This window comes from Podarcis cretensis (assembly GCF_951804945.1).
Source record: "Podarcis cretensis genome assembly, chromosome: 15".
In the NCBI taxonomy this organism is placed as follows: Eukaryota; Metazoa; Chordata; class Lepidosauria; order Squamata; family Lacertidae; genus Podarcis; species Podarcis cretensis.
The window spans coordinates 5,253,205-5,279,877 of NC_137185.1; the positions used below are offsets into that span (position 1 = coordinate 5,253,205).

The following is a 26,673-nucleotide window of genomic DNA, read 5'->3' on the forward strand; positions in this document are numbered from 1 at the left end:
AGGACAAGCAGATTTTAGGGCTTAGCTCAGGACTGAGTCAGTATCCATACCAGGCCTTAATCTTGTTTGAATGTGTTTTGGATCTTTTTAAAAAGTGTGCTCCACTGAGTGGGTTCCACCTCAGGGCTTAGACTGACAGGGGGTGTCATAAATATGACCCATCCCAACCATCTGCTGCTGCAATCCATAGAACTACTCTGAGCCCTAAAGGAGCAACCTATGTCTCTTACCTTTGGCTTTTGCTGAACTTCATAATTCAGTTCCACATTGTGATTGTGTTTTTATAGACAGAACCATGTCCTTTCTTGCATAGTTCCCTTTGTATTATTGTAGGGATGGCTGAATCTGTCAATTTTGGTTTGTCATTTTTTCCAATCTTAAGAACAGTTCACCCTGTTTCCACATTCATTTGCAAATATAAATTCCACATGAACGGTTACACACATTTTCACATGTGGCTCTCCTCCTAATATACACATATGTCTATATGTGTGTTTGTACATATGTATATGCAGCTTTGCCTAGTGCACACATTTCTGCAGGCAATTTTGCATTGTTGGGAAGTGTGAATTTGGAAGAAGAGCTGTATTTCAGCTGGCTGGTAGAAGTTGTAGTCTGAAACATCTGGAAGGCACCAGCTTGTGAAAAGGCTTTCTTCTTCTTTTCAAAGAGGGCAACGTACTTGCTTGTGTTACCATATAATGTGGCCTTTACCTTGATGGTCACCCATACTTAACATGGTGCTGGCCACAATTCAGTTTGGACATTTGGCTGTAATTGTTATTTGGCAGGAACTGGGTATTTTTCACATAGATACTTTACAGCTGTGTACAGTGGTTATTCTCAGCAATCCTAGGCAATTAGCAGGTCCTTTCATAATTTGTAATAATCCTGGATGGTTGCAATTTTGTACCAAACAGTTGTTTCTCTCGCTGTTGTTTCACCTTTTGCACTGTGCAAACCATTACTACAAATGCCCCCTACTAACAATTTCTGTGGCTTTGTGGCAAGGCTTAGGATTCGGCTACCTCCCAGTCTACTCATCTGGGCCAGGTAACGCTGGAGAAGCCTGCCTGCCCAACAGAAGTGATAGCTTCTTCTCTGCCTTACAGAGTGTTCCACCCTCCTCCTCCTCTCCTCGGGGAGTTTCTCCTCTTCAAAGGAAACATTCTTTTTCTACAAGCTGCAATAAGAATTATTTAATGACATACTAAAAGTAATGTGGAGCAGCCCATATTTTTCCAGAATGTGGAGAGGACCCCGCCTCCTTCATAAGAAAATAGGCTTGCCAAAAAGCACCCTTTTTATTCCAGATGTTGGCTTTTCTCAAACGCATGAAATGGCCAATGCTAGCAAATTTATTTTTTAACCCATGGATTTAGTTTCTTTAATTTCTGGCATATTTGAGCATGACGTATAGGCCCTCAGCAATCTGCTATAATATTTGTTCTACGCAGAGTGAGGGCCAAATCCAATATTGGTAGAAGTGCTGTTGAGGCCAAGGGATATGGGGGAAACAGACCAATGAGTTTGGTGCTGGAAATATAAATCCATATAAGACCTGAGAAGAAAAAGGCTGGGGCTTTTAAAAATTGCTTTTCCTCACTCCAAGTCTTTGAACGAAGCAAGGTTACTGATAGATAAATGTGTATAATTAAGATATACTCAAAGGAGCCCCTTCATAATGATGGTAGCAACTTGCAGATAGGGTGTGAGGTAAGGGACACTGAACACATAGCCTTCTGGGTTGCAAAGCTGTTCCTGCACTGTCCTATCTTATGCAAGGTGGGATAAGGGGGGTTGACTGTTGCAACGAAATATCCATACACATTTTTAAAGAAAATTGTTAATGCTGTCAAGGACAAGGAGAGCATACCCTTCTTCCTTTTCTGCGCAAGAGAATTTTCTTCTCCATGGCAGCGTGGACCAAGAACAGTTTTACCTTATAGGCTGGGGCTGATGGCAGCTGCTATATAAAACATCTGGAGGACAGCAGGTTGTCCAAAGGGCTGTTATAAATGATGGAGAAGCAACATGCCCAGGAATGCGGATGCTAGTTATTGAAAGCCACCCAGAGACAGTTTATAGTAGTAAAATGTTTTTTATGTTCTGATATGTAAAATAAAATGTCCATACTATTGTAACAAAGCTTTAAAAAAACAAACAACAATGCCACACTGCGTTTTATCTAAAGTGGATTCTAATAGAGATTTATCTGTAGCATATATGTTTCATCTAACCAAAACTTAGTTTTTACATCACAAACGGGTGTAAAAAAAATTTTTTTTTAACTTAAATAGCTTTTTTTCCTTAAAAAATGTCCCTTGCAACATTCATTATTTTATTACGTATTTCATTGTTTAAAAAGAAAGCAAAGCTGAATGGAACATGTGGGCCTGCATTTGTGAGATATATATATTTATATTTTATATATATAGATATATATATAGATATAAATAATTATTCAGCATGCAACACTTGTAGTGATTTCCCAGTTCTGATTATAGAACCCCACACCAGCCGCACACAGGCTAATTGAATCACCACACAGGATGTTCTGGGTGAAAAGTAACCTTCTCCTTGGTGGCCCTGCCATCATGAAAACCATCTCTTCCTTTTCATTATCCCAATTTGTTGGTGTAGAATCCCAGCAGACTGGAGACGTCACCGTGTTGGGGAGAGAACCAGTTTGGGTGACTAGGAATTGGTCAGTAATGTATGCCCCTGTTGAAGTGTGGTTTTTGCATGTGAATTCTTAGGAGGTGCAGGAATTAATTGGGTTTGGTTTTCTGGGTTTTCCTTCTGCTCGTTACTTTCCTTTTAAGGACCAGGAATAGGCTCTGCACTCGTTCCAGTAAGGAAAACCTTTCAACTTTTGCCTGTGATATTGTTGCCACTGATGTTTTAGCAGATGTGTAGCCAACATGGCATCTCCAACTCCCATAAACCCTAGCTAGTTTCAGATAGTACATGGGTAGATGAGATCAGGAGGCTTAGTTTGGGCCAAATTAAGTATACACTTCCACAGTTAACACTAAATACACTACATTATAGCAAGCACCATAGCTGCTAGAGGGCTGTGAAAATTTGTGTCCTGGGCTTTTTAGACTTGTCCACCCATGTACTATCTGAAACAAATGAGGTGCATTGGTTGCCTGATGTGAAATATATTGGCATTATTTTCAGCTTTCCTACCCCACTATGGGGCAAACAGGACAAGTATAAAGCACATTTTTGACTTTTAAAGCAGGGCACGTGGCTGCGGGCAGAACTGCACATGATCAGTTTCATAGAAAGGACAGTTCTGTGTCAAGCCTACCTCAAGTGGTGCAGTCAAGCTTGCAGGCTTCTGGTTGGCTGCTATGAGAACAGGATGAAGGATGAGTTGGACCTTTGGCCTGAGCCAGCAGAGCCCTTTTCATGTTCTTACGTTTCATGTTTACTTGAACTACATATTCTGGAGAGGCAGATTCTGGTGCAAGATGGCCATTTTCAGTGAGTTTTATGACCATCTGTCATTTTTGCACTGAAGCTAAGTGGAAATAATACTTTTTTGGTTGTGTATTACTAAATCCATTATGTTTAAATTGATTATTCTGTGGTGTGGTTCTCTGAGCAGGGTCAATCCAGCCAGATCCCATCCCCACCCCCACCCCAAGCAGGATCTCCACTGGAATTATGGGAGTCATGTGAGAGGGCACAACTCCTGTTCATTGCAGTGGTATTCCTGCCAGAGAAACTCAGAGGGTTGCTTTCCTGGTTTGTATTCTTAACTCAGAAGTTGACTTGTCTGGGTCTCCCCTGTATCTGATTTACTAACTGCAAACTATTTGGAGGACTACCCCGAACCATTAGAGAGTTGTGGTGGAGGGGCTATCATTTAATGCCTTCTTTCTTTTCCCGCAGAGTTTAAAAAGTGCTGTCTCCCCCTAGCTGTACGTGGAGAGTAAGAGCAACAAAATCTTGGGGTAGCCAGTGGCCATCCATCATAAATTTCCTCCCAGAAGGCACTGCTGGGACAGCACTAGGTCTTAACACAGGATGTAGCGCGATACAAACCTACCTAATTCACACATTTTGAAACAAATGTGCGAACCAAAACACAGCCCATCCTTCTAAAGCTGTAGTTCTCCAAATTCTGTAATGCGGTGCTCCAGCAAAGTGCAACGTAGAAGGCATATATTAGTGGGAATGGCTTTGCAAATATGTATATATGATAAAAAAGTTGCATACAAAAAATGTGTATAAATTTTGATTAGAATGTTGATGAATTTTATAAGTCCTTAAAAAAAAAAAGTGAAATTGATGTGGAAATATGGAGAACTGAATTTAAGATTGGAAAACAGACAGACAATGAAAGAAACCAAAATAAACAGATCCCCCAGTGCCTTTGGGAGGAAAATGATGTTCTTTAGAAGCGCTTTCTCTATCTGCAAAAAAAAAATCTTTCCCCTGATCAGTGCTGATTTCAGCTTCCAAGACTGCACCAGCTTGGCCAAGCCCTACTGCGGTTGAAGGCAGTGGCATACACATTTAATCTGCTTAAGTGGCTTTCTGGGTCACACGCTCAATTTTTGTGTGTGCTTGCTCTCTGCATTGTTTTTTGCAAAGTATCCAAAATGCATGGAAATTGAGGAGGCATTTAGTGAACAGTCTGGTGTATATTTTGTGTGCATGCATGTGCTTGAAAAGGGAGAATAAGTGTTTCATGATTTCATGGAGGGAACCACATCTCTCTTTGAGGCAAATACTCTCACTGGGCAATACGACTGGTGGTCCAGGCCACTGAGCCGAGTGCTTTATTTTTTTTGAACTGGGTTTTTACCCCCTCCCCCACCCCCAAGACTGAGCTGCTTTTGTGTCTAACAGAAAACAAGCTCTTCAGCTACACAAACACCGATGTTTTTGGTCGGTGTCACGGAAGTGCAAGTTACCCACAGGTATTAACACTGAATTAACATAGTCCTGGAGCATTGACTCTTAACCGCAATTTTTAGGTTCACTGCCCAGTTGCAGGAATCATCCATCAGGCCAGTTGTCCACAGTCCCCATTCCTGAATGATACGGTAAAGAAGATTCCCTGGACAGCGAGAAGGTCTGAGAGTAGAGGAATTCATTGGCTGCGCCTAAGTGGGGAGAGGGGGGCTTCCTCTCGCACACTGAGGGGTGCACCCGTTCCCTTGGGAAGGAGGGAGCAGGGACTCTCTCCCGGGCCTGAGACTGTGAAAGCTGATTGTAGACCGTGAAGGGGCTGTTGCCCGGCGGCTGGGAACTCTGGTTCGTGATGGTGGGTAGACGCGGCATCATGGTGGTAGCTGTGAAGTGAGCAGGGAACGGCTGGTAGGGGACAGTTTCCATTGTCTGAACACTGTAGCTGGTGTAAGGTGCAACTGAGGTCCACATATTGCAGCTCAAAGGTGGAGGAGGAGGAGGAGGAGGCAAGTCTTCTACCGATGAGACACCTGCAATTTCAGCACCGGAGCTGGAGTACATGCACGCCTCCCGCGGCGTCACGTCGCTGCAGTAGGAGGGGCTCAGCATTTGCTGGTCATAGGGAGGTGGTGACCGAAAATAGTGCTCTTCCCCGACAGAAGAGGAGGCGTCCAGATAAGAGCGTTTGCAGGGTAAATCCAAATGCCGGGCACCCTCTGCATGCATACCAAGGAACAAGCAAAGCGAGAAATGCTTAGATAGTGAAAAGGTTCTGGGCACACTACATTGCTAGTTTCCTCTACATGCAGTTCTTATAATCAATATCCAGCCCAGGTACAGAAAGTGCCCTATTGCTGACCATCCCTCTGGATTGTTGGATATATTGGTCACTCTCTGTGTTTGCATAGGGCGATAGGAATGCCCCCAAAGGTATGGCAACTGAATGCGTTCCCTTTCTGCAAGATGCAGTAAAAAATAAATTAGGAAAAGGGCACGTTAAAGTTAGAAAGTTTGAAAGACAAAGCTCCAGTTGAAACTTGCCACTTTGCCTTTTCTCCACAGCAGGTGTGGCAGGTGCCCCCTGTCATCTTCCTTGTGATCATTTGAACTATTCTAAATACCGTAGGAATAGCCCCTTCCTCCTCTGCCCAGCATTAACCCTATCCTGGTTCTTCAGTCTGCCTTCATACAACTTGCTTTTTAATCCCTTGCGTTATGCACCTTACAGCCTGATCTGAGCAGAATCAGGCTTTCTGTTGATCTGGAATAGCCCTGCTTATTCTTCGAAAGACATTCCTCATTCTCAAAAAGGCAGGGCATTGCCAATGTCCATCTATTCCAATCAATCTTAATTTAAGGGGCTTTCTCTATCAGTTGAAAGTTTAAATGACTTTGGCTACTGCTTTCTTACACCCAGCAATTACTTTTCATTCATCTCGATAACAGGCTGGCCACAATGCTTTTGTAGTGTTGCTTTTGACAAGTTCAAGGAGCCCTCAAATGCCTTATCAAGAGCACTGTCCAGAAAAAGAGAAGTGGTCTACATTTGCCAGGAGTTCACGTCAAAATGCTGCAGAAAACTTGTCAGATAAATGCTAAGGGCTGGTAAACGTTTTTGCTATGTGCTGGGGGGGCGGGGGCGGAATCTCTCTTCATGCCTGTTTGCTGTAGAACAGCATTCTGAGGTTGGGAAGCCTCAATTATTGTTGCGAGGAACCCCGAATTTTTTTACAATGAATAAGCTAGTTAATAAATGCATTTTTCTGAAAGAACCAATTTTCAGAGTGGTGTAATTAACAATTTTCTTGCTCTTCTGCTTGTTTGGGTACACAGCTTATGGCTTTGTTTAACTTTTAGGTCAAGTGTTTCAAAGTCACATGTAGCTGAGCTCTGAACACATTTACTCAGAATTAAATCTCAGGGAGTTCAATGGCACCTACTCCCTCATAAGTGTGCTTAAGATTGCAGTGTTACACCAAATAAAACACATACACACAAAGAGAGATGAAATTCCATGTGTGTGCACATTCATTGAACTAGTGTTACAAGAAATGCAAGCGTATAGGATTCAGAGTAACTAAGATTGCTATTAATCAGAATTGCATTGTATGAGACATTTTTTCCCTTAGAGAATCCGCTAGAAACCCCCCACTACTCTGTTAGATAAGGTCTCCTAGCCTAAAATTTTTTGCCTACAGATCTCAGTTACCTCGCCGCTTCAGGCAGTGATAGAAGAGCCCCGATTCTCTTTGTGCCGTGAAGGTGTTGAGGGGCAGGTCTTGGGCATCTGATGCTGCAAACTGCATGTGAGCACCATTCTCATACTGGTAATGCTGGAGCCCCTGGTGGCTTCCGTGGAGTGAGTTGACGTCAGATTTAGTGGAAAGCTGACCGTGAGTTGACACCAGCCTCTGCCTCATTATGCTTTTGGAGATCACTGGATACTCTTTGCTGCAAAATGCAATAGGAAAAGAACCAGTTTGACACACATTTAGACAGAAAAAAACCATCAGGAATGTTATCTCACTATTGTGTGGCCCTAGAAAGATGGTTTCCAAACTGTGTTCCTTGGAAGCTTCCTTCAGGAACACTGGACTAGTTTCTCTAAAAGAAGCTTGACCAAAGGCCATCTCTGCTCTTATTCTTCTGCAGTGGGCCTGTTGCAGGAGAGTGATGGGTGTAAATTTAGGAGGGCATGATTTAGAAAGGCACACTCCTTCCATATGGGGTAACAATGAACCCAATTAGGCTCTCAGACTAGCACTATGCATGACCTGGACTGTGCCCCCTAGGATATGTCCCCAGAATCTCCTGCAACACACACAACTTCTTTGGATCGTCGGATGTGGAAGGAGTTCCTCAGAAGAACTGCCCTGGAGTGCTGGGCATAAGAAAGTCACCTTAAGACTGTATGGGTACTGTAGCAGCTCCTTGGGATCTCAGACCAGTTCTCCTCACCTGCTACCTGATGACCTTTTAGCTGAAGATGCTGGGAATTTGACCTCACACCTTCTGCATGCAGAGCGTATGCTCTTTTCCCCAGCCGACAAGATCTGTATTTAAGATCACAGTTCAGCCACAGAGCTGAATGGGTGGCCTTGGGCAAAGCACCCTTGCTCCATGTCTGTTTCCCATCTGTAATGCACATTTAATTTATTTATAGCCCACTTCTGCCAAGCACACACGGGCTCCTGCCAAAGCAGCAAAATGTGCAAGTCAAAGTATCTGATAGCTGTGAAGATCAAGATCTGCTGCTGCTTGCACAGAACCCCCAAGGGGACACGATCCAGCAACAGCAAGAGCCAAAACAGACAAGCAGAAGCCCTGTGTGTTGTGTCTGTTGCTGGGCTATAGTAGGACTCAAGTCTGAAAGAACTCTCCACTGAGGTTATTGCTGAGAAGCACTCTTGACAATTTATAAAATTAATAACTTAGTTATGCAGCGCACTTCAGGGATGACAATATATACAGTTTTCCCCACCTACAAAGAAAACACTGCCCATGAAGTAGCTGTATTAGACAGAGAGACACCTGCGCTTATTCTGGGCCCTTCCTAATTTTATCTGTCTCTGTTTAGTTGTCCCACCTCTGTAATCTTGCCACGCGTAGGTCGCTGTCATCGCTGCCTCTAAAGCCCTTGGCAAATGGGTTGTTTTCTATCTTCAGTTGAGTTATCTATTAAGGAAATAAATGCGGTGAGTTATTAATTTGAAAGGAGACTGCAGACTTTGTGCTTCTCCAGAAGACCTATTTATTGAGCATTTAGCATTCATCCTGAATTGCTTGAACAAAGTTATGCAGTAGTTAGATTATATCCACTCTTTATTAGTATTCATTCTGATTTGTTTGCAGAGTTAGATGAAAATGAGCATTTCTCCTGATTGGCTTGTGGGGTGTTTATATCTCTTCCCAGTAGCTAGTCATTCATCTCACACATCTCCCCGTCACTTTTCAAGCTGCTATGGCTACAGAGTGCTTTATTTTATTTATCTATTGCATTTATATCCCACCTTTTCTTCCAAGAAGCTCAAGGTGGTGTACCTGGTTCTCCCCCTCCACATTATCCCCACAACAACTCTGAGGTAGGTTGACCTGCGAGATAATGACTGGCCCAAGATCACCCAGTGAACTTCAACGCACTTACCAACCTATAGCCATGTTTTGTGCTTGAGTACCTCCTGGTAGTATAAAACCAGTCCATGTCTACAGTGTAGATGTGACCTACATATCGGTTCAGATCAATCCTTGGTTCTGGGACCTTTGGCTCAGAAACATGTCAGAATAAGGTGCAATCCACATTCATTTATGATAAGCAAATCTGACAATTTCAGTTTCTCATTCTTCCAGTTCAGCTCTCCATATCCATCAGCAACTCTTTAAAAGTCCTCATGGGAATTCAACAGCATTTTAGTGCAAATTTATTCTAATGTGCACGTTTGTACATGCATTTTGCCTAATATACAACTTTTCACAAAGCAATCATGCCTCATATAAAGATATTTTGTGTGTTATTTTACTGATATGTGTATTTTTAGACACACTGTACCTTAGTATATGCATTTTTGTACATATTACTTGGCTGGATAATGGCACTGCAAAATTCAGAGAAGTGTGAATTTTGGAGGATGGCCATATTTCAGTTTGCATAGTTTTGGAAACTGAATTAGGTAGGTTCTTCTTTATATGCAAAACAAATCCCTATTAATATGCGCCATCATTGTACTTGCACTTCTCAGAAAAATACAGTTGGCACTGAAGGGACACAATGTGTAGGGCTTGTCTGCCACTTTCCCCCAAGAAAGCCTGCTGTTTACTGCTGAATCAGAAGGAACATCAAACAGGTTTTCTGCAGATTGACATCTGTTCCAATTTAGCGGTAAACAGTGGGGTTTGCCTGGAGAAAGTGGCTGGGCAAATGAAAAACCTGCCTAGAAAGCACGGGACAAGCAGAAGTGTGGACAAGCTCTAAAACACAGTTTCTGATGTGTTTCCATTCCATAATAAAAATAGGGAAGGTATTAAATTACATGGAGAAGCGGGAGATACTTAAATAGTCACTTTTCAAAATCACATACATACATTAAAGCCTCTGCACTCACACAGACAGTTGATGGAGAAAGAGTTATCTCCATGAACTGGCATAAGTGGCAGAGAAAGCAGGGTTTTGCCAAGGAAGAACTCACCACTCCAGCAAGGACCCAGTAAACCCAAAGGAGGTGTCCTTGGTGAAGTGGGGAGCCATTTCTGGCAACGTAGCCACTACTTTACCCTTCACCATGTGCAGGTTAACAGAGAGGTCACACTTGTATCACAAGTTAATGGAGGGAGAAGCTGGATCCTCAGCAATGGCTGGAGTGGACAGAAGTCCGCCCACCACTACCCTGCTGTCAAAGACTCGGGATAAAATATTCCTTACTGAGTAAGTGATCCTGCCCCAGAGCTCTTTCTGGAGATCCATGCTACCACCACAGTCACATTTGTCCTATAATCACTAATGTGACTCCACCCCCAGTTAAAAGTGAAGGTTGGAGAAGGTTTTCAACTTAAGCACAGCCTCACAACCGCATTGAGAAGTAGGCAGGGGAATTAGGATCACTGACAAGTTGTTAAGAGTAAAATGGAGGGTAGAACTTCATTGCCAAAGATGCCTTTCCCTCACCCCATTAAGTAGGTGAAGGGTGCCAAGTCAGTTCAGCAAGGCTGAAACCACCCTCACCAACAGATAATAGAAACAATAACACTTAGCTCGCTCTCATGGCAATCCACAGCGAGGGAGAAATTCAGTTATTAAAAATTTGTCATAAAAGGAGTGTGAAAAAAATGGTGGCATACAGCAGCAGAAGCGGTGAAATTGTCACAGGCTGGGTCATGCCTTGTCTACCTCACAAGCCAGCCCAAAAGAGCATTGGGGCGGGGGGGGGCGGAGAGAGAAAGAACAGAAACAAATGTGGAATGGACCCCAGTAGAAAACTGCCCCTGCTAAAACACGAGATAGCAGCCCAGCAATGCTTATCGGGAAAGTGGGTGAGCAAGGCACGTCCCTCTTCCTGGAAGGCACTGACATTTCAAAAGGAGGCCACTTTACCTTCTGCTAGCTGGCTGCAGCTTTCCTGGCACACTCATCTTGGCCAATTCTGCTCTTTCTTTTTCAAAAAAGGATTTTCAAAAATGTGGCTTTTTATTATATTTTTAGCCTCTCTTTACAACGCTACCTTCCACGCCCTGTGTCCCCGTGCACTGCATCATTGAGCAGCACTCTCAAGGCTGATGGCAGGCACAGCTCCAGGCAAGTGACTAAATGATACCTGGAAAGTGATGCTACTGACTCTGTAATTGAGGGAGTCAGGCTGCCCCCCCCCCCACATAGTTAGCCTTTCCCTAGAGATTCCTTAAGCTGTGGTAGAGCCTGTGGCAGCTTAACAATCTTCCAAAGACCGCAGGAAGCTGCAATGCTTTGCCTAAACACTCCACCCACAAACCAAGGTGCAATTGAACACTTCTTCATTCAGCTCCTTTCTGTACTCCGTGTCACCAAAGGACACCTCGACAACTGGCATTATAATAAGTTCTTTACTGCCTGCAAACAGAATGCAGAATGTTCTGTTTACAGTGTTTCTCTCTTCTCACTCTAACTCCCATCTCCTTGCTAAACAAAAAGACGTTTGCAGCTATCCTCCATTCCATACATTTTGTTTTAGGGTGGGTGGGAAGACAGTCAGGGAAAGAGCTAGGGCACCCACAGCCCTGACCTTCAGTGGGTAAGTTCCAGATTTCAAGCCTAAGGGCTCTTGCATCAGGAAAACCTGCCTCTTAATTTTGGGATTTCTACATATCCCCACCGGCACTGCCTCAGTCATAACTTCCCTGAAGGGGAAGCCATCCTTTAAATTTAGCCCTGCAGCTCCTATAGAACAGGTGGCCACAATGTTTGTGCAAGTCCATAGCTCAGCGGCAGAACATCTGCTTTGCATGCAGATGGGCCCACATTCAATTTTCAGGTAGGACTGGAAGAGAACTCTGAGTGGAATCCTGGAGAGTTGCTGCCAGCCAGTGTGGACAATTCTGCACTAGATGAACCATGAGCCTGACCTGGCACGCCTAGACTATTCACTCTTGTTGCCTCAAAGTCTTACCTCTGCTCTGCTTTTCCTTTCCAGGAAACCCTTCCTTAACTCTTCTTGTTGCCCCTTTATCAGATTCCATATCCTTCCTGCCTTCTCTGTCTTCAAGTGATTGTATCACACCAAATGATACAATCCTGCTGGTCCCAAGATATTAAGATGCTGTTGCTAGATGTTACATCACCACCCCAAATGGACGCTTTGAAATAAGTGTTTTTACAGATCTCACACCAGAGTCCTTTCAGCTGATTAGCATAATTGACATGATTAAAAGATGCCACAGTTACTAAGAATGTTCTCAGTGGATTCTTTGGTTAACCATATTGGGGCTATACAGCTGCACTTACAACTGTAACTTTGCAACCAAGATTCACACTGAGGGTTCCTGCCTGGGCTCTGCCAAGTCTGTTTTTATTTGAATAGACAACCTGGGAATGAGCTGCTTGTTTGTGGCTCCATAATGGCAGCATTTTGGATGTTGAAATAATATAGTCTCTCAGTTGACAGGTCCTTTTTAGAGTGGGTGCATAAAATAGCCACAGCCTAAATGGGGCACAGGTCAACTCAACACATGGATTCATCTTGTGGATTGGAGATATATCTTCCTATAGGTTATAATAAATCTTGTGTCCTCTGGGCTGCCATGCATCTTGGAGTGAAAGGAGCTGGTGTTTAATTGGTAAAGGAAAACCAACCTTGTGCCTTCCAGATATTGCTGAAATCCAACTCCCATCAGTCCCAGCCAGCATGGTCAGGGACGGTGCGAGCTGGAGTCCAGAAACATCTTGGCATTCTGGATCCCGACTACAAGGTGCCTCTGAACAAGAGGACAGAAGTGGGAAGAAAGCAAGGTGAGAGCACTCAGTACGTGCTCAGAGACACAATTTGCAGCCAACTTGAACATGGGGAAAGTTAATGAGGTTAGGAGATGTCCACAAGATGGTGGGAATTGGGCTTATGTTTCTAACATTAGTAGACAGTGTGTTTACCACGCTACTGAAGCTGTGAGGTAAGCTAGATTTGGTAGCATCAAGCAAGTGATGATTCTTCAAAACATGTGAAGAGTGTCTGATATTTTACAGGCTAAACAGAACCAAAAAAAGCATGCTTTTGACATTCTGTATAGATTTTTTGAGGGACGCAGGTGGTGCTGTGGGTTAAACCACAGAGCCTAGGACTTGCTGATCAGAAGGTCAGCAATTCGAATCCCTGTGACGGGGTGAGCTCCCTTTGTTCGGTCCCAGCTCCTGCCCACCTAGCAGTTCGAAAGCACATCAAAGTGCAAGTAGATAAATAGGTACCGCTCTGGCGGGAAGGTAAATGGTGTTTCCGTGTGCTGCTCTGGTTCGCCAGAAGCGGCTTAGTCATGCTGGCCATATGACCCGGAAGCTGTACGCCGGCTCCCTCGGCCAATAAAGCAAGATGAGCGCCGCAACCCCAGAGTTGGCCACGACTGGACCTATTGGTCAGGGGTCCCTTTACCTTTACTTATAGATTTTTTATCCCCCACCCAGCTTAGTGGAAGCAGAATGTTTTAGGGATTAGCTTGATACTGAAAACAATTTATGGGGCTTCATCACTGGCCTAAGTAATGCTTTGAGAATTCTGAGTTTGTGCCCTGGGCCATTCTGCATTTCCTCTAAAGCAGGTGTGAGCAAACCTGAAGCCTATGGGATCTACTTTGCTTTTTACTAGAACCCCAAGGTCCATTAATCAGAGCCAGGTGTTAAATAGTGGCTGGGGGGAAGCAGAGTCAATTACTTAATACGCCACATGACCCCTAATCTGCATACACAGAACAGAGACTCGAGCAGCTTAATTTAAGAGGGAGGGTTTGGTTGTTAAATAATACAGAAACAAAAAATCTGATGAGTCTACTGCTACATCCGAATCAGTGCTGCCATCAGAGTAGGACTTTGGGGCAAAGGTCCAGAGCCTGGTCAACAGAAGGAGCAGGAGGGCACCCAAATGCTCCAGGGCTGGCTAATTAGGGACATGTGGATCTGTCAATTTCAGTGTCTCATTTGATCAACATAAAGTTCAGTTATCAACATTTCCAAATCAATTTGCAATTTTTGTAAGTACTCATAAAAATTCAGCAGTATTTTAGTATGACTTTCTATTATGATGCACATTTTCCCCCAAAGCAATTTCCCCTAATAGAATGCATTTTGTATGTTATTTTCACCAATGTATTAATTTTATGCACACTTTATCCTAGTATATCCATTTTTGTACACTTTACTTAGCTAAGAGAATTGCATTGCAAAATTCAGAGAAGTGCAAATTTTGAAATATGGCTGTGTTTTGGTTCACATATAGTTCCAGAAAGTGCTGCTAATTAGTTGGGGTCACATTTAAATGGATCAAATTTCATTCTCATCCCTTGCTGGCTTACCACATTTTGAAGTTAGTGAAGTAACATACATTGCCAGCTGCTGCTGCTGCCGCCACCCCCCAAAAAAAACATTAAGTCCAGAGTCTAAATTTAGTTAACTGCACCAACTCTAGTCTAATTTCTGCCCATTCTTGTATTGATGCATCTGAGTGGTACTGTTGAAGATAGAATTAGATGTGGGGCAACTAAGGGGGGGTCAATATTGCTGAAGATAAATCAAATACTGGTATAGATAGGTAGCCGTGTTGGACAGCCATAGTCAAAACAAAATAAAAAAATTCCTTCCAGTAGCACCTTAAAGACCAACTAAGTTAGTTCTTGGTATGAGCTTTCGTGTGCATGCACACTTAAGCTCATACCAAGAACTAACATAGTTGGTCTTTAAGGTGCTACTGGAAGGAATTTTTTTATTTTGTTTCAAATACTGGTATATCACTTTTACCCCACTTTTCAGCCCTTACAAGAGTTCCTAAGCTGGCTTGCATTCATATCACAATAAAAAACAGCATTTTTTATAAAGACTACCAGCACATTGCATAGAATGATGCCATTCTTGCCTATAAAGTATCTCACCACCATTGTCTCCAAAGTTAAACCATTTTTGCAGTTTTTAATCTCATGTCTTTCTTATTTTTAACCACTGTCAGCTGTCTTGAACATTTTAATGCCACATTAGTGTTTGAAATAAATAGGAAAGCATGAGGCAGCGTTCAAAGTGGCTACCAAACAGCCTCAGATTTGAACTAAATAGCTGCTAGTGTCAGTCCTATGATGCGTTTGGTGCCTTGTTCTGAATCAGTTTCAGCAATCTGCTGCAGCTTCAACAATCTGTATTCTCCATCTCCCGCCTCACAGAGTCCACTGTTTAGTTTGGGAAATGGAATAAACTCCTGAAGTTACAAAGCCAGAGTGCTGTAAAACTGCTCTCCCTGATTCGTTTGGTTAGCTCATGAGGCTCACAGTACCCAAACAGTTTAGCTGCTTGAAGTTACCAAAGCCAGCAACTGTTCCTGTTTGTGAATGGAGTTGTGAGGAAAAGAGCTTTTAAGCTGGGTGTCAAGAAACCAGTACATCTCCCTGGGTCATTTGTGTAGAAATACGACCCTCTCCCTAATACTGACATTTTAAGTGAGACCTTAAGGTGATCTCTCTCTATAAAGCCTCTCCAGACAAAACTGTTTCTGGAGAGCTTCACTTTACAACTGACAACTTTGCTATGGGTTAAGCGAGTCAAAGACGGTGTCAGGAGGACGAGTGCTCTTGAATGCCTTCCTTGATCAGAGATTTCTCCCCCTGCCCAACAATCTGGCACAGATTTCATGAAATTCACACTGTGCTGTAAAGTTTGTGATTGTCAACATTTTTGGTTGAATCCTGTGACAAGCAGTTTTGGGAGAAATTGCTTTGGATTACATCCAAAGTTAGTCCTACTCAGAATAAGGATGCAAGAAGGCACTGATTTATGTTCCAATTCATGTTTGTTACATGCATTACTGTTTCCATTCGACTGCAGTTCAGCTTCTAACAAAAACTATGTTACTCATCTCTGCCATCTGTGGCAGAATTTTATGTAACCCATTACCTTATCATTGTGCTATTCTACACTACAGTGGTACCTCGGGTTAAGAACTTAATTCGTTCCGGAGGTCCGTACTTAACCTGAAACTGTTCTTAACCTGAGGTACCACTTTAGCTAATGAGGCCTCCCGCCGCCGCTACCTGCGCGATTTCTGTTCTTATCCTGAAGCCAAGTTCTTAACCCGAGGTACTATTTCTGGGTTAGTGGAGTCTGTAACCTGAAGCGACTGTAACCTGAGGTAACACTGTATTCATTTCAATGCAAAGGAAATTCCAGTCAGTTTTAGGGGAGTGTGACCAGTGTGGTTGCACTGGGAGCCACATCTATACTGTAAAACAGAGTGTGAGAGGCAGGGGTCCCTGAATTTTCACATCGCACAGGGTGCCGCTGAAATCTGAGAGCCCAAAGTCTGACACTGCAAATGCAATGCAAATTGGGACGGGAAACATCAATTATGCATCATTAGTAGACTGAAAACAGCAGTAGCAGCTGCTGGATGGATTTTTGTTCCTGAAGAATAAGCGAACTCCAGCAATTTCCGCTCCCAATTCTGTCAAAATTCTCCGACATCCCTAACTCAGAGTAGAGGCACATCTAACTTTATGCCCATTAATTTAAGTGGGTCTGGTCTGGTCTGAACAGAACTTAGTTTGTTACAATCCCCTGTGCCTTTCTATGTTTTCCGCCCTTAATTAAACAGCTGCTCAAACCTGTGGCTTTGTTGGGCACCTTCTCCTGAGATACAAGCTGGGAGCCCTTCATTCATTTTGCAGCTGTAAGCAGGCAAAATATAGACTGGGAATCTACTGGTAAATGCCTGGGTGATTTCCAATAGATCAGCAAACATTTCTGCCCCCCAAGTGTTTAACAGTAGCAACTAAAAGGCTTCCCCTCTAAAAGGCAAACTAAGGCCTGGGGGCCAGATCCGGCCCAATCGCCTTCTAAATCTGGCCCGTGGACGATCTGGGAATCAGCGTGGGTTTTACATGAGTAGAATGTCCTTTTATTTAAAATGCATCTCTGGGCTATTTGTGGGGCATAGGAATTCATTCATAATTTTTTTCAAAATCTAGTCCGGCCCCCCACAAGGTCTGAGGGGCAGTGGACCAGCCCCCTGCTGAAAAAGTTTGTTGACCCCTGAATTAGACTGTTGAAACCAGGAATACTTGGAGGAAAACCAGAGCTGGGGTTGGGGGTGGGGGTGGCGCCAAGCTCAGTTTTGGTATCAAAAGCTAAACATGTGCTCGAACACCTCTTTCTTAATTCTAGTTCAGTCACGCACCCCATGCCATTTTTCTCTCACTTGGCTCCAATTGGTGGAACTTGATGTTAACACCCCCCTCCCCCCCAAAAAAAGACATTGATCCCACAAGTCTGAAGTTTGTTCTCCTTCCTGCTCTACAGGTTGTGGAGCAATAGATAGTGCACGCACACTCCACACACACACACACACACACACACACATACACACACACACACATACACAGACCGTGTGTGGTTTGGAACGCCAATTCTCAGTCGGTACAGATCTTGACTCAGACTCCAGTTGTATCACATGCATCCAATCAGACCAAACCTTCACAAAATGCATGTAAATCTACCACAAGAACAAGAGCTGAAATCCATTTTGTGTTTTCCCCCCTCCAGTTCTCTCAATCTCACGCCCACTCAAAAAAAGAAAAAAAACCTTCTTTTCCTTCATGTTCTGACCGCAAGGCAGGCTCTTAACTGCTTTTATAGTAACATTCCTTGTATGTCTCCCTAAATACATATACCGTAATTACTTTTCACTGTAGATTTATGGCTGGGCTTTACCAGTCATTATTAGGTTTGCTTGCTGTTTTGAATGACATCCGAGAGTTTATGGCCTCTGATTCATTAGTTACTGGGCTCACTGTGACTGCCAAGATACCTGCTTTAAACACACATACACACACTCAGTACACTTTCCTTCCTTTCCTGAATGGCATCCTCTGGGTTTTGGTAAAACCAAGCATAGGGCAAGTGGGTGGGTGGGTGCTTTCTATTCAGAGCCTGTCTTCTGACACAACCTTTAAGAACCAAAAAGACTGTCTTCTGGATGGAGGCCCACCTTGGCCTGGCATAATGCCTGGCATAATGCCAAAATCCTTCCCGTGTGATGTGCCCTGCCCAGCCTCTATTTCCCATAGGCACAGTTCCTGTGAACACAGATGTTCTATTTAACAAATTGTGGCATCTGCTCTGTATGTTTCACCGCCTCTGTTCATTTGTCTAATCTTTTTTTTTTTTTTTAAAGCCATATAACTTCATAGCCAATTACTCCGTAAGTTAATTACTCTTTGTGGGAAGCAGTCCTTACTTTTGTCTGCCCTTGGCTCACTGCCAGCTGGCCCAACATTCTTGGATTACAGTTTGGCCATGCAATTTTTTCCAAAGGCAATAGCTTGATTTCTGAGCATGGGCCCCAGGGGTTGGGAACCTGCCACACTCCAGAAGTTATTGGACTCTCAACTCCTAGCATGGCCAAAGTCTGGAGATGGTGTCTAGCACCATCTGGAAGGCCACAAAATGCCCATCCCTGACCTACACACTCTTACAGGCAATCAGCCTTTAATGAGAACCTGCCTGCAAGGCGGGGTATCATCCGTAATGACTACAATGGTGCACATATTCCATTTAACGCAGAGGTTTGGAGCTGTCCCAATGCACCACAATCCCACGAACCCAAGAACTTAGCAATGCTGCTCCTTTTTTTTTTTACAACATAAATAAAGAACTTAACGAAGCTCTCTTCATTTCAAATCTGGGGGGGGGGGGGGACCTGTGTGACCCAAATAAAACATTGGGTGGTATTCAACTAAGTTTTATTCAAAGTAGACCCACTGAAATTAATGAATGTGACCAAATTAGGTTCCTTCATTTCAGTAGGTCTACACTGAGTAAAACTGAGTTGGATATTAACCACCTAATAATGTCCCAAAGCTTTCTCGAACCTACAAAACCTGAAGACAAACAATATGAGGAGAAGACTGGAACCCTTGAGCAATGAGGTTATTATAGGCACCCCGGAAGATTAGTAAGAAGGAATCGACATGATTAAAGTATAAATGTGAACTACCAACCATTAGGTACAAATGATCCAGTCACAGTGTGAAGAAAGTGACGAGAGAAGGTTACTTGCCTCATAGTACTAAAACTTCTCTGTCTGAGCAGTAAAGTTCTCATCGGGACAAGCAATGGAAAAATGCTACTTTGGTGGAGTTTCTTTTACAAAGGTTTAAGTTGCACCTGCTGCTGCCACCACCCCAAACATATCACCAAATTCACAAAACAAAATGTTATTTTTGGGCCACGGTGGCACAAACCTTGTGGTTCTGATAGGATGTCACGGATATAAAGGATGTTTCTGGAAACACGTGAGTGCAGAAAGCTGTGTTCTTGGAGCCAAATGCGTTGTTCTCATCTGCTTTCACAATGTGCAGCCTTGGCTGGTATTTGTGCATAGAATTAAGAATGATCTGAGGAAAGGAAAACAAGAAGGGAACTCATTAGGAATACTGTACAACAAAGTGTATTCAACTGGAGTGCATTATAGGAGCAGGAAAAGGCATTTAAAACATGGTGAATTTTGGCTTTGATTTCAAGTAGGAAGGAGTCTGCATTCCTGTGTGTGAGTAAAAAAAATATGATGTAACTCTTGAGACCTGAAGCCAAACAAACGTATCTGGTTGCTTCCAATTTATTTATTTCATCAATAGCATATTTTTAAACGATGCCTTTCAAACAAATTCTGATTGATAAAACCCAATAAACCAATTTAGACAAACATAAAAATAAGAGGAACAAACTCTAAAAGCAGCATAAACCCCTTCAGACTACAGAAGCCAGAGAAGAGCACTGGCTGAAAGTCTTTGCGTATGGACAAGGGCATGTGGAGATAGGTCCTTTCTTAAAGCACTGTGCTCCCAAGTCATTAAGAGTTTTTTCAAAAATCAAAACTAACACTTTAAATTAGGCCCAGGAATGGACCAAGGAATTATGGCAATTGTTGAAACAGCCAAGCAATGCAAACAGTTCCAATCACAAATCAGTGTATTCATTTTACCTTTGCCACTCCTCACCCCAGTGGTTTTTTTCTGGGGGTACGCAGGGGTATGCATACCCCTAAACATTTTTGTGAAACTTTGCTTTTGTACTTATTTCCCTTGATTTGAACTATAAAATGGTGATTTTCTTAAGTCAAAATGAGAGTACCCCTAAACATTTTTTTTTTAAATAAAGCACTGCCTCATCCTATGCCTGTTCATTCTCTTGCTCATTTTTCTTTCCCTTCACAGAAACATTCCTCACCTTTTCCCCTAATTTCTTAGCCAACAGCAAGCAGAGAGGCTGGGGGACGTCCCACCCTTTTGCAGTATTAAGGCAGTTCATCCACTCATTGCAAGAGGTTCCCCCATCACTTGACGGTACAGCAATACCAGCTGCTCTATTCCCACTTTCACTGAATGATGGAAGGCCAAAGGCATCCTCTGCATGGGTCTGTTTTCATTAGAGGAGAGTGTTAGTATTGCCCAGTGTAACTTTTTACTCATGTTAGATGGGAAAGAGTTGGATGGAAAAGGGTTGCTGAGTCTCCTCCTTAGGTCCTGAGACGCAGGGTGGCAAGTTAAGCTTGCAGGGCTGCCAGGTCGCCTCAAACTGCATATAAATATTGTAAGAAATAAATACAAAAGTGAAGTAGACAAGAAATAGACTCATTTGCCCATCACCATATAGTATATTTAAAGATAGACAGGCAGATAGATAGATAGATAGATATATACACATGCATATGTACGTACAAGGTACAGTTGCATATATTCATAAGGACCCCATAGCCATGGACATCCACAGGAATTTCTGCCTGGGGGGAGGACAAAGTAAAATAGGGCAGTTTCTCACCCCCAAAATTGAAAATAATAGTGCCTGTAAATTATGCCTCATATCTCAGGTTCTGCAAATGCTAGAAATTTACTCTTTTTTTATGGAAAGCTGGGGATCTGGAGATTATGGTTCATATGGGAAGAGGGGGACTGCCCTCTTCTCTCCCTGCCTCCCACTTGCAGAGGCCCACACCCCCCAGAGTGTTATGGGGAGAGGAAAGGGGGAGAATCATTGCACATTAATGGTATCTAGGCAGAAAGAGCATCCAGCAACCTGATTGAGGCCCCTCCACTTCCGTTTAGCCATGTTCACAATCTTGATGCTGATGGAAAGTGGGGCTGGGGCTGAAAAACAGAAGCCTATTCTTTTCTATTTGGGTCAAGCTACACCATTATGGCAGGGTCAGTTCTTTTAAGGCCCTTTTGGTCTGACTGCATATAATTCTGCCCACAGTAGCCAGCTGCATGATATACCATTTAAATGTAGTTTTTATTGATGACATTTTCCAGATCAGCCTTCCCCTCTCCTCCCTGAGGAGGAATGAGAAAGCAGCGTGGCATTTTATCAGCTTTGTATGGGGTTCTCTTTTAACTGTTTGGCTGCTGTCTGGCTATAGAGCTTTGACCAAGAAAGAGGGGAAGGCTGCTTTATTAAGGCTGTTATTAAAATATATTTCACTTGGCTTGCCCTGTGATATCAAACCACTGGAGGACAGCTCCAGAAGTTACACTGAGGAGATTTTTAAATCAATTCCAAAAACAGTAATCACTGTAGTTAATTTGGGAAGTTAGTTAATTATACTTCTATTGTTCATGAGAATTTAAAATATATTTAATGAGATTTTCAAGTTGTAATGGTGTTATTTACTAACAGCAAATAGTGGGACCTGCTGCAGCAAAATGTTGCAGTTTATTCTTATCTCCTAACTCCTAAGTCAGGGATAGCCAAAATTATGTTGTCCATGGTCTGGTAACCTCTAGGATATGGAGATTCCATCAATCTCTTGTCGCTTAAAAAGAAAGACAAAAAACACAGATCAAAGTAAAGCACCTTCCCTTCACCAAAAGCTCTATTAAAACAGGCCATAATTTTGCACCCCTCCTCACTCGCTCCACTGTTATTCGTAACATGTAGATGTTCCAGGAGCAGAAGTAGTTCCAGGAGCTCCAAAGCATACCAAGAGAGTTGAGGCGCCCAGCTCCCATTTGGGTTTAATGCTTTAATCCACTTTCAATATCTCCAGTTGAATCTCATCAGCTGGACTGCACTACTTTCTTAAACACAAAGAAAGTGTTTTTTAGAAGCAAACGAGGGGGGCATATGAAACAGCAGCCCAGGCTGCCTGCCTAGAATCAGCATTGCTGAGATGGTGTTCCAGCTCAAAGGGATATTTTACAGAGACTCCAAAAGGTACAACTGTGACCCATAAAACCTACCTAAAGTTTTGGGTTGGAGCCAGTTGACGGGAGCTTTGCAAAGGGCGCACACTCCATTAGTCGTTAAGCTGCCCCAGAGTGCCTCTGGAGTCCTGCATCTCTGCCCTCCCTACAGCACTTAGAGGAATTTCATGGCTGACAAGGGATGGAGTGCCTGGTGCACGAGGGGAGTTGACTGCACAGAATGGCGCGAATAAAAGGCAGCAGCTTCGCATGCAGCCTGCTGACCATGAAAACTTATACATTTAATAAATAAAGTGAATCAAACTTGGGGAAGAGCCATGGCTCAGTGGTAGAGCACATGCTTTTCATTCAGAAGGCCCCAGGTTCAATCCTGGGCATCTGCAGGTGGGGCCAGAATCTACCTATCTGGAATACTGGAGAACCACTGCCAGTCAGAGCAGACAGTACTGAGCTAGATGGACAAATGGTCTGACTCAGTATAAGGAGCTTCCTATGTAGCCTCTTAAAACTAAATGTGGCAAATTTGGCCTTGGAGATCAAAACGAAGCAGGGCAAAGACTAATAGAGTTCTGTCAAGAGAACAAGCTGGTCATCACAAACACGCTTTTCCAACAACACAAGAGACGACTCTACACATGGACATCACCAGATGGGCAGCATCGAAATCAGATTGATTATATTCCCTGCAGCCAAAGATGGAGAAGCTCTATACAGTCAGCAAAAACAAGACCTGGAGCTGACTGTGGCTCAGATCATCAGCTTCTTATAGCAAAATTCAAGCTTAAACTGAAGAAAGTAGGAAAAACCACTGGGCCGATAAGATACAATCTAAACCAAATCCCTTATGAATACACAGTGGAAGTGAGGAACAGGTTTAAGGATTTAGATTTGCTGGACAGAGTGCCTGAAGAACTATGGATGGAGGCTCGCAACATTATACAGGAGGCAGCAACGAAAACCATCCCAATGAAAAAGAAATGCAAGAAAGCAAAGTGGCTGTCCAACGAGGCCTTACAAATAGCGGGGGAGAGAAGGCAAGCAAAATGCGAGGGAGATAGTGTAAGATACAGGAAATTGAATGCAGATTTCCAAAAAATAGCAAGGAGAGACAAGAAGGCCTTCTTAAACGAGCAATGCAAAGAAATAGAGGAAAACAACAGAATGGGAAGAACCAGAGATCTGTTCAAGAAAATTGGAGATATGAAAGGAACATTTCGTACAAAGATTACAATAAAGGACAAAAGTGGTAAGGACCTAACAGAAGCAGAAGACATCAAGAAGAGGTGGCAAGAATACACAGAGGAATTATACCAGAAAGATATGGATGGCTCGTACACCCCAGGTAGTGTGGTTGCTGACCTTGAGCCAGACATCCTGGAGAGTGAAGTCAAATGGGCCTTAGAAAGCACTGCAAATAACAAGGCCAGTGGAAGTGATGGTATTCCAGCTGAACTATTTAAAATTTTAAAAGATGATGCTGTTAAGGTGTTACACTCAATATGCCAGCAAGTTTGGAAAACTCAGCAGTGGCCAGAGGATTGGAGAAAATCAGCCTACATCCCAATCCCAAAGAAGGGCAGTGCCAAAGAATGCTCCAGCTACCGCACAATTGCACTCATTTCACACGCTAGCAAGGTTATGCTTAAAATTCTACAAGGAAGGCTCAAGCAGTATGTGGACCAAGAACTCCCAGAAGTGCAAGCTGGATTTAGAAGAGGCAGAGGAACCAGAGACCAAATTGCAAACATGCGCTGGATTATGGAGAAAGCTAGAGAGTTCCAGAAAGACATTTACTTCTGCTTCATTGATTATGCAAAAGCCTTTGACTGTGTCGACCACAGCAAACTATGGCAAGTTCTTAAAGAAATGGGAGTGCCTGATCACCTCATCTGTCTCCTGAGAAATCTCTATGTAGGACAAGAAGCTACAGTTAGAACTGGATATGGAACAACTGATTGGTTCAAAATTGGGAAAGGAGTACTACAAGGCTGTATATTGTCTCCCTGCTTATTTAACTTATATGCAGAATTCATCATGCGAAAGGCTGGGCTGGATGAATCCCTAGCCGGAATTAAGATTGCTGGAAGAAATATCAACAAGGAATTAAAGAACCTTTTATTGAGGGTGAAAGAGCAGAGCGCAAAATATGGTCTGAAGCTCAACATCAAAAAAACAAAGATCATGGCCACCGGTCCCATCACCTCCTGGCAAATAGAAGGGGAAGAAATGGAGGTAGTGAGAGATTTTACTTTCTTAGGCTCCATGATCACTGCAGATGGTGACAGCAGCCACAAAATTAAAAGACGCCTGCTTCTTGGGAGAAAAGCAATGACAAACCTAGACAGCATCTTAAAAAGTAGAGACATCACCTTGCCAACAAAGGTCCGTATAGTAAAAGCTATGGTTTTCCCAGTAGTGATGTATGGAAGTGAAAGCTGGACCATAAAGAAAGCTGATCGCCGAAGAATTGATGCTTTTGAATTATGGTGCTGGAGGAGACTCTTGAGAGTCCCACGGACTGCAAGAAGATCAAACCTATCCATTCTTAAGGAAATCAGCCCTGAGTGCTCACTGGAAGGACAGATCGTGAAGCTGAGGCTCCAATACTTTGGCCACCTCATGAGAAGAGAAGACTCTCTGGAAAAGACCCTGATGTTGGGAGAGATGGAGGGCACAAGGAGAAGGGGACGATAGAGGACGAGATGGTTGGATGGTGTTCTCGAAGCTACCAGCATGAGTTTGACCAAACTGCGGGAGTCAGTGGAAGACAGAAGTGCCTGGCGTTCTCTGGTCCATGGGGTCATGAAGAGTCGGACATGACTAAACGACTAAACAACAACAACAATGCCACAGGAAAAAACATGAACAGAGAAACAAACATGGCATTGAAATAAACTTTTTGAATAGTTTTGCACGGGTCACTTTTCACATTCATTCTAATAAATACTGTTTGCTACAAGCACCTCTCCTAATACTGCCCCCTGCCCATCAAAATTTAGGGCATGAACCTGCCAAAGATACGCTGATTAGATTTCAGTCCAAGTATTATGAGCACACCTGGAGCTCAAGCAGCCTCCCCTCCCACTGACCATTAGTCACCTGCAGCATTTTCATACTCAGGTGGGATATGCATTTAGTTGTGAGTTTGAATTTTGAACTGCAGTTAAAACAGCAACCACAAAGTTGCTTTGGCAGTGGGGGACTAGCCAATATAGTAGCAATGATGTCACTGGAGGACATCTGAAAATCTATCTTCAAACAGTGACTTTGATACCACAACAAACATCCTGGTGTTGAGCACAGAAAACATCTCCTATTTAGCTCAGGTGTAATGCAGCCAAGATTTCTGCAGGCACTTAGTGATAGTGATAGGTAGATGCAGTATGAACCTGCAAATATGCAAACGCTCGCATTTAGGGATGAGAGAGAAGTCTAGTTCTGTTCACATTTAAAAGACAAACCAGCTAAACCCAGACTTTCTAAAGCAAGAAACTGAAACACAGCCTTCTTTCAAAAATCATTTTTCAAAACTTTGCAGTGCCGTTCTCCAGCCAAGTAATGTGTACAAAAATGCACATGCTGTGGCAAAGTGTGTATAAATGCATATATTGGTGAAAATATCAGACAAAAATGTGTTTCCTAGGAGAATTACACACCAAAATTTTGATGAGTTTTCATTAGGACTTTTTAGAAAAATGCAAACTGATCTGGCCATCTAGGAAAATGAAGTTACTGGAAAAATTAGAAACAGGAACCAAAACTGACAGATTTTCCCATCCCTACCCCCATGACCCATTTCCCAGCCTGGTTGTACAATTTTGCATTACCTTCCCTTTTAAGCTGGTGGGGTCCTCTGGCCAGAGAGTTCCAGCCTTGCATTTAGAATTCAAACCCCCAATTAGCTATGCTCCGATTTGAAAATTAAAGGTTTAGCTCTGAAAAAGGGAATACTTCCACACATCATGAGAGGAGCTCGTTGTTTGGTGTAAATAATACCCATATGAACAGAAGCATTGTTTCAGCAAGTAAAGTGCACACCATTTGGTTATTAGAAACTGTCAGGTTGGGTATAAGTTTGCGTCATGACAGGCACTCAGAAGCCTGTGCACAATGAATGTTCAGATTTTTCATACAGATTCCACAGTGATTCTGGGCTCATCCATACTCTGGAAGAATGGCAAACAAAGGTGATTGACTTTATGGGACTGGCTGAGATGACGGGCAGAATCCGGGACCAGGGGAAAGAGACAGTGGAAGAGGACTGGAAGAATTTCAAGATATATCTTAAAAATAACTGTAAAATTGAGGAATGTTAAGATGTCAGGGGGTAAGAAGTAA

The 26,673-nt window shown here is 43.1% G+C and overlaps 2 protein-coding genes across 12 annotated transcripts in view; one reads left to right on the top strand and one right to left on the bottom strand.

The window, feature by feature from the left end:
• BRIP1 (BRCA1 interacting DNA helicase 1) overlaps nucleotides 1–26,673 on the top strand; it is a 229,597-nt gene that overhangs the window by 195,145 nt on the left and 7,779 nt on the right. For 2 of the 3 annotated variants that reach the window (XM_079955411.1, XM_079955408.1), the window contains 2 exons: nucleotides 6,379–6,537; nucleotides 7,131–7,258. The exons of the other annotated variant lie outside the window; for it this stretch is intronic. The gene's annotated coding sequence lies outside the window, so the exon portion shown is untranslated. Of the gene's footprint in view, nucleotides 1–6,378; nucleotides 6,538–7,130; nucleotides 7,259–26,673 lie in introns of those variants that run through there. 3 annotated transcript variants of the gene reach the window in all.
• Nucleotides 283–26,673, bottom strand: part of TBX4 (T-box transcription factor 4) — a 109,929-nt gene continuing 83,538 nt past the window's right edge. For all 9 annotated transcript variants that reach the window (XM_079955649.1, XM_079955648.1, XM_079955651.1 and 6 more), the window contains 4 exons: nucleotides 19,378–19,530; nucleotides 8,519–8,607; nucleotides 7,142–7,383; nucleotides 283–5,648 (listed from right to left, as the gene is read on the bottom strand). In XM_079955649.1, coding sequence (XP_079811775.1) covers nucleotides 5,020–5,648; nucleotides 7,142–7,383; nucleotides 8,519–8,607; nucleotides 19,378–19,530 — 1,113 coding nt within the window. In that variant the 3' untranslated portion in view covers nucleotides 283–5,019. The remainder of the gene's footprint in view (nucleotides 5,649–7,141; nucleotides 7,384–8,518; nucleotides 8,608–19,377; nucleotides 19,531–26,673) is intronic.